Source organism: Gasterosteus aculeatus, chromosome 2 (genome assembly GCF_964276395.1).
Source record: "Gasterosteus aculeatus chromosome 2, fGasAcu3.hap1.1, whole genome shotgun sequence".
Taxonomy (NCBI): domain Eukaryota; kingdom Metazoa; phylum Chordata; class Actinopteri; order Perciformes; family Gasterosteidae; genus Gasterosteus; species Gasterosteus aculeatus.
This window is the reverse complement of record NC_135689.1, coordinates 17,980,484-17,993,467: the sequence shown is the minus strand read 5'-3', so window position 1 is coordinate 17,993,467 and position 12,984 is coordinate 17,980,484. Positions and strand designations below refer to the sequence as shown.

At 45.8% G+C, this 12,984-nt stretch overlaps 1 protein-coding gene across 1 annotated transcript; it reads left to right on the top strand.

Annotated features, from left to right (window-relative positions):
• Positions 1-4,852: 4,852 nt before the first annotated feature.
• vwa1 (von Willebrand factor A domain containing 1) lies at positions 4,853-12,276 on the top strand. The gene is made up of 6 exons (XM_040193574.2): positions 4,853-5,265; positions 7,513-8,070; positions 9,047-9,370; positions 9,833-10,108; positions 10,385-10,660; positions 11,309-12,276. The coding sequence occupies exons 1-6, from the start codon at positions 5,181-5,183 to the stop codon at positions 11,326-11,328; spliced, it is 1,539 nt and encodes a 512-aa protein (XP_040049508.2). The 5' UTR covers positions 4,853-5,180; the 3' UTR covers positions 11,329-12,276.
• The last annotated feature ends 708 nt before the right edge of the window (positions 12,277-12,984 follow it).

Below are 12,984 nucleotides of genomic sequence, written 5' to 3'. Positions count from 1 at the left end.
GCAGCCTTCCCACTGGCTGGATGAGAGAACTCTGACAGCGATGAGTCACCGCCACTGACCTTTCTCATGTGGATTTCTGAACAAGTGGTACTTGAGTACTTCTTGGATTGGGGGGGCGAGCATTCAAGGTTTTTCGAGCAGTTTGCGTCCTTCATTCCATACAGTTCGAAGGAGCACTCGGGGGCAAGTTTGAGGCTACGCACGGAATGTCCTCATCATGTTGCTGAACTACAGTCAACAAAAGATGAATTCTTAGTCTGTTGGGAGGTTTTAGAGAACTTCAGCCTCATCGGGAGCAAAGTTCCTCATGCTGCTGGAGTCAGACCCCCCCTAAAAGGACCTCTTGGTCGGCTTCCTCGTAAATCATCCTCTCTTCCTCGTAGTCTTTTCTCCCGAGGTGGTCATTGCATCCTTGAACCTGCCATTTTCCTCCAACTTTCCCTGCTTAGTTTGTGTTCATACCGCTGCCAGAGGAGCTGAGTCTAGTGCTCTTTTACCTATAAACTCCTCCGAGCTGAGGGAACCTCCATTGACCCAACTTGGCACGGTGAGAGGCCTGGGACGCTGTTCTGTGGAAACTTGCAGTGGGCGCTGGCTGGTTATCGTTATTGACTGGCGACTATAACGAAACACATTTTCTAGCTTAGAGTCGGGTCTGGCTGTGTGCGCAGTTCTGACCCCGAGACAGTGAGCAGACGCGGGTGCTTCTGTCCAAACTTTAATGATACCCTATGATTTATTTAGTGAATACCTTGTTCTGCCTGGAGCCCAACGGTTGCTCCTGTTTAACGTAACTTGTCGAATTTGTTTAGGGAATAGCAGAGATTGAGTGTTTCCCTGGAAGGGTCTTAAGCTCTTGGAACACGGAGAAGGGGCGTGAAGTTTAAAACCGGTTCGTCCAGACTCAGCATCTTAGTAGCAGAATTGTTGAACGTGAGCGAACTGTCTGTACAGACACTCGCTTAAAAAAGACACAATGCCCAAAACAGGATGCTGATCAGCGGGGGGAGGAAAGCAACACTGACGCAGGGGCCAAAGGTGTCTGAGTTGTTCAGGAAGGCAGTGGGGCACTTGGGACATTTTTGTTCATTGCATCCCAGTGATGGAAACTCCCTCCGACTTTAAAAAAATGTATTTTGTGGCTTTTATTCATGTGTCATTTTAGAATTTCTTTCCCATCACTCTGCATCGCCCCTTTTTCCTCTCACTAATTTCTCCTTTACATCTTTGTGATGCAGGTTGTTTTTTTGTCTGTTGTTCTTCCTCTGATCCTCCCAACAAACCCAACCTGCTCTTCTATAGGCTGGCAGAACGTAGGAAAAAAGCTGGCAAATATAGATCTGTGGAATTCACTTAACTACCAACAGTGGCATAGTAAAGTCCTCTGCAGCCAACGTTTTAATGGGTAATTACAACTAGAGGCTGTTATTATAGGCCAAAGTTACAAGCGGCAGTAACCCTGCTTCCAACCCACCAAACCATGAGCTCCGCTTCTTTATATTTCCATGTTATCACACCCTCGATGTCGTAAACTCTTCCACCGATGACATCTCGCTGTTTTCCCCTCTACTCCCTTTACTTCTCGTCCCCAAGCTAGAAGCCGCCAGCTGTTGCTGTTTTCCCCTTCTCACGTCGGTCGCGGGGCCTTTTATTTTGTCATCCCCGCTATGGGGGCCGTGGCGGTTTGTGAGCGAGAGCTGCCAGTGGCGTCGCCCGAAGTCCGACTCGAGCTGCGCTTCACATCCTTGAAACCTGTTGCCTGTAACCTTTCACTGCACAACTCATCCATAGCTTTACCCAATGGAAGGTACGTGGAGAAAATATATTTACTGCTTCTCCCACACACCAGTGCCAAGTAGTTCCAGGTGGGGGTCTGCCATGTGAATATCACTGGTTGCTTGTGGTTTTAAAAAAACAGAAAAGGCACAGTAAGAAGACTCCCATCTGCAGAGGCATCTAAACAGCACAGTGTCTTTGACGTGGTCAGACGGGGGGCCGCAGATGTGCGTGTGAGGACTTGTTCAGCCCCGGAGGGGAGGTACCGGAAAACCGCAAAGAAATACATGTCGCATGTCTATTGTGCAGTAGCAGCAGGGAGTAAATGGATCTCGACGCAGCAGGGAACTTGACTTCCCAAGACGTTCAATTTTATCCCTTTGCATAAAAGAAAAATGTTCAGAAACTGGACAGAATTAATCTATCATGGCTGCTAAAGTCGTCACAGGACCGCAGAGAGACTTCACATCTTCCGCCGCAAACTAAAGACACACCTCTTCAGACTCTATCTTGACTAAAAACATTTCTTAAAAACAAATTGTAGCACTTAAAATTGTACTTGTAATGGCTCTTATCTATAGCAAGTTGTAGATCGGATTATTTGATGAAATTGCACTTTCTCTTGTTTCTTGTTCTTCTGAGTTTGTATCCTCATGGTTGAAACACCCTTATTGTAAGTTGCTTTGGATAAAAGCGACAGCTAAATGACATGTAATGTAATGTCACAGACAAAAGGAACAAAATAAATGACTCACGAGTCGCAAACATTATTATATTACATTACGTAATAGCGCAAAATATAACAAAGTGCTTGTACTTGTCTTGTATGTGGTGGTATTGGTTTTGTGTTCCATGTAAGGTATTGCAGCGAAGCGCAGGTCAGACAAGGTATATAATTCGTCCCGATCACAGAGGGCCCTGTAGCGTGTTTGCTAATAGGTGTGTGTATTGGGAAGGGAGTGTTCAATGTCAATGTCCTACTGGAACAATAGCACTGTTTGGATACGATACGTCACAAAGGAATCCAGACCTTTGAATTCTTGCATCCTCTGCCATCCATGTATTCCCTCCTACCCCCATTGTTCTTTTCTTTTACTGTTCTACGCGCGCACACACACACACACACACACACACACACACACACACAGACAGACTATCAATAGTCTCCCTGCTGAATCACACTCCCGCAAATAAGTTCCTAGTTTAAGGTTCCGCACTAAACCTTTTCAGAGGTTTCTTTGTGAGACAATGAGTTACATTGTCCAAAGAACTCTTTTGGGGAGTAAGAGTCTGTCAAAGATTGTTGATGTTAAAGGATCCTCCCACTTCACGCTCTTAAACACTGTGGTTGTGAACCATGTCCGTTGTGAGTTGCGCTGCGGGCACCAAATTCCGCAATTGGATCCACCCAGAGGGTTCTATTGACAACATATAAAAGGGTCTGTGATGAACCCCGACGGGCTCTAAACCCTTCAAATATAAGTTGGTGCTCAATACAACCCCATTGATGTATGGGTCCTAAAGCTATTCTTCTTCAGTCTTCGGTGTGTTCTAGTTTGCACCCTTGGAAGGTGGATACGACCTCCAGTGGGTTCCTCTTTTAACCAGAGGGGCTTTTTGTACCTCTACTAAATGGTTCTAAGTAGAACCCTCTTAAAGGCTTCCATGTAAGAGTATCTGTCGCCAACCAAAAATGATTCTCCTGCTCCTGAACAGTTCCAACTAAGTGAGCCCGCTCAAGGATGAGTGGTTGACCTCAGCAGCCGGCCTGCGGAGCCGCTGACCCTCTTTCCACTCGGGGATGCTGTGCTGTAGAATTTCGTTGGTTTGTGTACTGAAAGTATTTGAGGCTTCTGTCAGTGAACCACAGGTTCCTTATAATCTTTTGGATAGCTGACATTCTTGGTTGTCTTCACCAGACAAATATTGAGAAAATAAGTATAGTCCATCGGTAAACATTAACCGCACCGTCTGCAGACGACTCAGTGTGTGCGGGAGAGGGCAAGAGGGCATGTGGGCATTTTAGCAAAGATATTTCACAGATGAATGCTCTTATTATTCTGCGAATAGACAATCATTCCTGTGGTATATCTGACGCACTTAAAAATGCATAAGCAAAGCATGTAAAGTGAGCTGTCAGTGGCTTCTTCATTTACATCCCTATAAATAAGGTAACGGGAAGACTTACGTAATAGTGGCTCAGATGTGAGGTGTTGACGCCTGTTTGGTGAAGTAGGCTTGCCCTTTTTTCTATTCGTTACTGGGGAGACTGGAGACCTCAGTGATGTATGTGTTGTGCAGAACACGAGAAAGTGAGATGAGGAAAGTCAGAGCAGGGTAGCCAGAAGGAAGTCAAAGCAGCCTGAACTTCAAAATAAAGTGGTTTCCCTGAAGCTCTACCATTGTTCAGGACACCTCTAATATCTAAAACGAACATTATATATATATATGTATATATATATATATATATATATATATATATATATATATACATATAAGGTACAGCCGTGTCAACCTTACTTGTGTTAACGTCACTGAATGCAAACATGTAAAGCTCTGAACATATAGGGGTTTCAACTTGGTTAACTAAATTACCTAATTTGAGGTATATTTAAAGGTTGCCTTTTGAAGGTATTTTCCTATCCCCACTGGTGGCTTTGCAGCAATGTTTGTTGTGAGGATGAAAGTGCACACTTAAATAGCCAAATCAATACATTATTCTGCCAATGGTTTCAAATGGTTCCACTAATGGACAGGTGCAAGGCACAGATTACAAATGCCAGCAAAAGCAACAAAACGGTTGTTTGCAAATAAACATGTGTGTAAATACCGCAGAATTGAAAGTGAAAAAAAATGATCAGCTCTGCACATGTTTTATATACGCGCAACACATAAATGACACACGCATGTCCTTAAATGCTTTATTTCCTGACAAGTAAATTATTTTGTTTGACCAAAATGACATGTTTATAATCATAAAAATCACATTTACTGTATTTTCTTCTTTTTAAGAAATAAAAGAAGGCTAAAAGCGCACCAGAGCTTTATTTTGGAATGTTTTCTCCGGGAATCGCTTGTACTTCTCGCGTGCTTGCCGCTCGTGTCCCGCGCGCGGCGCAGACGCAGCTCTGCAGTCCAGACGCAGCGCGCGCCGGCTGGGAGTTCCCACTTTGGTTGAAGTTTAACTTCCAGCGCCTCGCGTCACCGAACGGCTCCACCATGCTCACCGAGGGAGGGGGGGGAGAAGAGGCGACAGAAAGAGGAACAATGCTCCTGACTTGAGAGTAGTGATCCGAGTGGGAATGCGCGCCTCCGCGCTGTAGTCGGTACACGGTTGACTCGGGAGCCCGTTTGTGTCACAACGCGCGTCGCGTCGCGGGGGAACTGAACTCGCGGCTGTGGTGATGGAGAGCCGCGCGCTGGCGACGTGGGTGCTGCTGTGCGCGCTCCTGCGGCCGTCGGGCACACAGAACACCGCACCCGAAGGAGGTAAGCCCGCCTCAGACCCGGTCCACTATATGAATATATCATCTAAATAAATACATAGACACGCATATGTAAATGTTCGTATGAATATATGTATATTTATATACATTTAGACATACTTATTTATATATAATATGAAACATAAATATAAGTATACACATATATTTGTACATCTTTTCTATGTATCTGTTTCATCTATTTAATTTCTAGATATGTTTATATAATAACGTGATTGAAGGCGCATAACCAGAGAAAACATTATATTTCTTTGAGAGTCTGATTGTGCTCCAGGAGGTGGAGGGACTTGTCTGCAGCTTAGGCTGGATAAGGGTGGGGTTTGATATTACACCAGCTTGATGGCACCACTCCAGATATTGAATTGTCAGTTGATGAAATCTTGCGCCCTGAGGCAGTGTTTACTTTTCAGCAACGCAAATGAGTTGCATTCCCGGATTATTATCTACTGATGACATACCTTGACTTGACAGCAGTGGCCTCTAAGACAACGGCATGAGCAGACTCCACACCAAGTCAATCATTAAAGTAAAAGTCTGCCGAGAAAGGAAAACCGCACAGGAATGACTGATCTGCAGTTTTTTGCATCCTTGCAGGCCATTTAGTGTGATACTATCTCTCTTTCTGTTCTCCTCACTCCTCAGTGAGTTTACAAGCTGTTGTTGATGCCAATACGCGCTCTCTAATTGTCCACAGTTTCCCGATCAGTGACGACACACACTGGCAGAGGAGTCAAAACAAATGCCCTCATGCCGGTGTCACCCATAAAAAACCCCAGGACATTTCTTGAGAAGCTAAACTTGGCGTTGGCGACACCGCCGTGTGTGTCTGCGAGACTGGATCTCTGTGGCCGCCTTAACATATTAGTCTGGTGAGCGAGTGGTCGCTTTGGTTATTTCCATTAATAGGGACCCGATGACACTCAACCCCCATAGCTCACAGTAATTAGGCTTTTTATAAGTGCTAGCTTAGCTTTTATAATACCTACCATCCCCACGGCACGCTGTCTGAGAAAAAGAAGTATGTTGCCCAATGGGATTGTGAGACATTTAAAGGAAATAAAAGATCAGTAATTGCATCGGACTATTGGTCTTTTGTTGTCCTCATAGTCATGCTGCATTCATGCACATCCAAGCGCTCATAATCCATGTGGTTTAGGCTGCATTTTGCATGTACCAGCGTCATGTAGTGACGTCATGTGCCTGCGGGAGCTGTCGACTTTCAGTTCTTCTCTCTACATAAACTTTGAAGCGGCTATCTCCAGATGCAGCATGGGCTATTTAGATAAAGACATACCTGCACACAGGTGGAGGAAGGTAGGTGTAGTGTGACCGGGGCTCCAAAGTCCAAAACAGCAAGTCAGATCTAAGGAATTCTTTAGGCTTGCGGAAAGAAAAGCACTAGGCGTGCACATCTGTGTGTGTGTGTGTGTGTGTGCAGGCGCCGCCGTATAATCAGAATCGTATCAACGCCTCACCTCATGTGCTAGACATTCAAATATTGTGAAGAGGCATCCAAAGTTGTCAAGGTGCCTGAGTCAATACCATGATTGCAGCCTTATTAAATCTCGGTGACCTCGGGGCAGTCTAAGGCGTTTGGCCTCTCACGCATTAGTTTCTATCCGCGTGCTTTTAACGGCGCGGACGGATGCACAACGTGCCACTTAATGTTGGTCTTTAGACTCTGTGTAGGGCCATCCAACATTCCTCCTCGTCTCTCACATGGAACTGGCAGCGCAGCCCTCTCCTTTTAATGCCTTTTATTTCCACATATCCCACCTCTCCTTTCTCCGCTCCCTGTAAAGTAGAAGCTACTTTACCTACCGTTCACCCCCCTCCTGTTTTCCATCCCCCTTTTCCCTTCGGTTATGAAATATGGGAAATTGTGGGAGGATAAAAGAAAGCAATCCACTCCCTGGCTCGGGGCTTGAGAGCCCTTTTATATAAGTTATCACACTGCCAGATCTTCTGCTTGTTTGGATTGATTCTGATCTCCGTTGTCATTACTTGCTTGCTGCTTTTATGTCGGCAATGATCCCCTAGAAAAGTTGTTGTTGCGTGAAGCAGGAAGGAGAGAGGGAGATTCCAAATGTGTGTGTGTTTGCGTCAGGGGGAAGAGGGGACCTGTGGAAAAAGTTTGTGGGAGTGAAAAGGAACCTTAGAGGGAGTTCCGTCTGGCCTTCATGTCGTCCTGCTCACAAATGGCCGCATTGAATCTCGTCTTTTTTCTCCACAGTGCTGAACTGCTGCGAGGGAGACGTTCTCTTCTTGCTGGACTCCTCGGGCAGCGTGTCGTCCTACGAGCACTCGCGCATGCTCACCTTCCTGTCGGAGCTCCTCCTCCCCTTCTCGCTGGGGGAGGACCAGGTCCGAGTGGGACTTCTGCAGGTGGGCACCCGGCCGCGCCTGGAGTTTGGCTTCGACACCCACAGGTCCCAGAGCGGCCTCCAGGGGGCCCTGAAGAACGTCAAGCCGGTGAGGGGGGACACCAACACGGTGGAGGCTTTGAGAATGGCCAAGGAGTTGGCCCTGACGCCCGGAGCGGCTGGCGGGGCCCGGGAGGGGCTCCCGAGGGTGCTGGTGTGGCTGACGGATGGGGTGAAGCCGGGCGACGTGATGGGGCCGATGGCCAGGCTGCGAGAGGAGGGCGTGGCGGTGCTGGTGGTCTCCACCGGCCACGGAAACTTCCAGGTGTTGAAGCAAGTGGTGACTCCGCCGGTGGAGAGCAACCTGTACTTTGTGGACATCGATGACATGAGCATCATCACAGAAGACCTGCGGGACGCCATCATCGGTGAGCATGGGAGGTCTGAAGTTGCTTTTTAGTGTTTAATAGTGGCCCTGAGTGAATGACATTTGTAGGTGTGACTTTGCTAAATGTCTGTACAGGAAAAAGATTAAAGCAACAGAAATATGAGGAGACAGCAGACAAATTAATTGCGAGGAATAAAATCGATGGCATATCGTAACATAATCCTCAAAAACTTTCCTAGAAATCCCATTAAAATAGAAATATTACTGGAAAATGTGATCTAGTAGGAAAATGTCATCAATTCACAATTGGGAATTTTTGTCTTAATAAAAGGAGAAAAAAGATTAAACTGGCTTTTTTTTTTTTGGAGTGAACTACTGCGACTTAAACACGAGACCCTCTTCACCGCTCCGAGCTCAATTCATTCCAAAGTCAACTCATTCACAAATCAAACATATTGCTGTCCTCCTCCCGGATTCCACAAATGCTCCCGGAGACAGTGAGACTAAATAGTAAGCCGGGACATCGAGAGTGTCCGTGTGCCTGTGAAAGAGACACCGTAATGAGAGAGGGCGATCTATTAATGGATTAATGATTTGCCCTCGCTGCATCCACCAACACTTAGCCAGAGATGACACATCCATGTGTGTGTATGTACATGTATATGTATATAAATAGAGAGAGGATCGCTCACAAGGGAATCCTCATCAACGTCTACATTGCAGCTCTAAGACCTGATGCACAGTGTGAAAAGGGGCTTGTGCTCAACAAGGAGAAATGCACCGGTCCTTCTGGGCCTGATCGTGGATACTTGTTGGTACTTTGTCACAGGCCTAACTGGGTTGGCTATTTCCAGTTGTCTAATGGAAGCAGTCCCAATGAATCCAGAAATCAGTCTGCCTCTCACGGCCCGAAGCCTGTTTTTAGCCCGTCTTGTTGTGTTCTCTTCTCGCCGTTCCTTTTCTTTGTGCAGAGTTACGAGCAGACTTCATTTATCTTGTTCCACCTCCGCCTACAGAGATCATTCGTGCCGAGCGCATCACGGTCCGCGACGTCGCTACCGACTCGGCCACGCTCCAGTGGCGGCCCGTCCTCTCCGGTTTGACGGGCTACTACGAGATCCGCTACGGCTCGGTGCCGCCGGGCGGAGCGGGCGTAGGAGGGAGCGGGACCAGTCCGGGCACCGGCGGTGTGCGCTACCAGAGGCTGACCCAGGCTGCAGATTCCAGCAGCGCCAGGCTAACGGGCCTGAAGCCCGACACCACGTACAGCGCCACGCTGACCCCGGAGTCCAACGATCAGGCGTTTAACACGCTCTCCATCACCTTCAAAACCAAACCAGGTTGGGTTACATCCCGCGTTCCCCTTGTGTCGCATCCCACAAACACTGCTCTTTCTCTTATTGGGTTGAAATAGTCACCGGTTTCAAGTTCTTGACTCAAAGCATTTTTGAAGGCTTTTAAAAACTGTTTTGTATTATTTCTAATTGAATGTCTTGCCGTTTTAATACCAGGAAAATAATCCAGATAATTTCAATTTAAAGCAGGTAGTTAATCTTTTAATACAAATTTTTATTTTTTTCTTATTTTTGCTTTTTCAGCTGTATTTTGACTTAAAGACTTGAAATACCATTTATTAAGTGGCATTAATTCAAGTGTGCCATCTCCATCTTCTTGTTTTTATTATTCTTTTTATACATTATTCTATCCAAATTACTATGAAATCATCTATCGTTATCAATCAAGCTGAATGACAGTTATTCTCCTCATATTACCTCATGCTGACTCCTGGTTTCTTCCACCAGATGTGCTGAGCCCCGCCGTGGTGACGGTCTCTGAGTCGGGGCAAACCAGCATCCGGGTGAGTTGGGGTCCCTCTCAGCCAGAGAGGGTCTCGAGTTACCACGTGGAGTACTCCGCCTTGCCCAGGGGCGAGCTTCACTCCGTCACCGTGGCCGGGACTCAGGACTCCACGCTCCTGAGGGACCTCCAACCGGACACCACGTACCTGGTCACGGTCAGTGCCCGCCACACCTCGGGCACTGAGAAGGCCATGTCTGTCAAAGTGTGCACTCAGGAAGGTGAGCCGCCTGGAGACCATGCAGTCGGACTCTTCAAAGAATCCATATAGTGCAAGCTGGCCGAGCCCCTTCTGTGGCTTGAATTTCAGATAATTACTAGCAGGTTCCATTCAAGCAGCTAGAGGAGGTGGAGCCGATGAAATCACATATCACATGTTCCTCCCACACAAGTTCAATCGCTGTTTTTTTTTTGTCCCTTTCATTCATGTCTGCTTCTCTAAAATGTTTTTTTCTTTTTGGAAATATACTTACGAGCAGTGTGGTCTCCATCTGCAGTGACTCCGGCCCTGGCGGACCTCCAGCTGACCACGTTGGGCAGCGACGAGGTGCAGGTGGACTGGAGCGGCGGCGCGGGCGCTCTGAGGGGCTACTGGCTCACCTGGGAGGGACAGCAGAGCTCGGTCCGAGGCCAGGGCTCCGCCCTCTATTTGCCTCCCGACTCCCTGTCGACACGCCTCACCCGCCTCCCCCCGGCGACCCGAGTGTGTGTGTCGCCCATTTACCGGACGGCGCGGGGCGAGGGGCTGTGTTGCACGGCACAGTTCCATTCAAGTGAGTGGCGACAGGCTGCGCGGCTTCTTTCACACCAGTAAAGGGAATTTTTACAGTTAGTGCTGGTTCCATGTTTGTAGAATTCAATGGGAAATTTGCTAATTAGCTTTAGCTACCATATAGACATAACAGTGGTATAATTTTTCTCATGCAACTCTTGACAAAGCAAAGGAGTTCCTCCGATAATGTCTTGGGGATTTCTGCCAGAGGATAAATAGAACGGTGTCTGTGATGCTCAACAACATTGAATTGATAAAACTTCATTAATCCCCCGTGAGGAAACAAATTTGCCCCCAAAAAACGATCATACATGAGACGGCTCACAGTGCACAAAAATGCATCACAGATGATCAATAACACCAGAAAAAGCCATAAGGAACACGATTAAACAATATCATTGATTGCGCCATGAATCATAAGGCATTAAAAGACGAGATAAAACATAAAAACGCATAAGCACAGGCGATAGAGTCGCCGGCAAAGGGGGAGCTTTTTGCAGTGAGCAGCACAAATTACTGGATGAATGAATCGCTCCAGATTATTTCCATTTAACTGAGTGAGGATGATTCATAACGCTTTGACTATTTCCCAAATGTTTAAATGTACGAATTCCCAGTTCTCAACCCCTCCCTCTCTTTTGCCCCTTAGACGCATTATCATACGGGTAACATTCATAGCACCCCCTTAAGCTGCAAGTGCTCCCCACCAATCATGGAGCCACGATGAAGGCAAGGAGAATGCTGACTTTTCCTCCACAATCCTTTTCCGTTGCCTCGCCCCCGTGTGGACGGCGTCCAGCAGAGCCGTGCGGTTTGGCTCTCTGAGCCCTCATGTGGAAGCCATAGACACTTGAGAGTGGTCCGGGACTACTACAACGTCCAGCACAGGGGACAATTTGCCTTTCCATTTTCATTCTCGTCCCACCTGTAAGTGAGGTATAATGTTACAGTTTAGAATTGCAAGCGTGACATGAAGATTTCTCTTGGGTCTGTTTTTTTCTTTTGTTGCAGAGACCGAGCGGGGCATGCTGGGAATGTTGGATATATTTTGTGGCTTATTCTGTAGAGAGGCTTTGCACCATATGCGGGCCTCATGCCCAAATTAGCATATTTTTCTCCAAATCCTGCTAACACACAGAGAACATCTGATTTACATTTATAATGAATACTTGTACTTAAATAACTGCTTTCAGAACTTGCTTGATACTAATGTGTGCAGCAAGGGCACGTTAACGCAAAGTCCCTAATAACAGGGTCTTCAGGATTGCTTTGAAGAGAGCCTCCACATGTCCCGTCCCTGTGGAGACACTGAGTTTGAAACAAAGGCACTTAATTGAGAATCATTTCTGTCAGGGGACATGGATCCATTATTCATATTTATTCGTCATGAATCATGTAAGTATGATAATCAATAGCGCACAGTATATACAGACATTCTGTTTATAATTAAGACTGTTACCTTCTTTTTAAGCAAGTCTCTGCTTCCCCCTGCTGAAAGGATCCTAGGCGATCTTTGACTGGTATGCGCTGAGCAAATGTAATGTTTAATGATGGTTGACCACTATTCAAATGTAACATGTATAATAGAAAAATTTAATAAAGTCCTTTAATAATGTTGTTTGTATGGAGTGTGCTTTTTATAAAATATATTATGATTAATATGAGTATATGTGTGTAGATAGGAATCAACTCGACAGACTTTATGATTTGACTGATTTTATGAGGCAAAAGCGAGAATAATTGTACATCTTGTACAACTGTTGCTCTTCAGGAGCACGGTGTTGATTTCGCGGTCTAATGAAAGACTTTGGGAAGTCTATGGCGCTAAAAGTATACACTTAAAAAAAAGACAGTTAACTTGGTTCATCTTAGTTTTCCTCTCCTTCCTTCATTCAAATTAATCTTGCATGATCATCAGTGGCAATCTAACTGATCCTATGATTTTAGATTACCTAGATAAACCTCTAACTTCGAATCACTTTAATAAGAGGCCCTGAACGTCACAAATATAATTTATGTTAAAAACTTTTTTTAATACTTTAAATTTTTAACTTTAACTGTATTCCCTTGTTTTATACTAACCCATAGCCTTATTCTACTAACCCATTGCATTAGCATTTCATCTTACTTTATTTTATTACTTAGCACTGCTGTCTTGTTGTCTATTGTCACACTGTCTACTGTCATGCACCATCCGCCAAGACAAATTCCTTGTATGTTTGACATATTTTGGCAATAAATGTTTCCTGATTCCTGATATCGGGGCATTTTTTGAGGGGGTCAACGTTTTGTAGAGTATAACAGTAGCTTATTTGAGGAAAAATA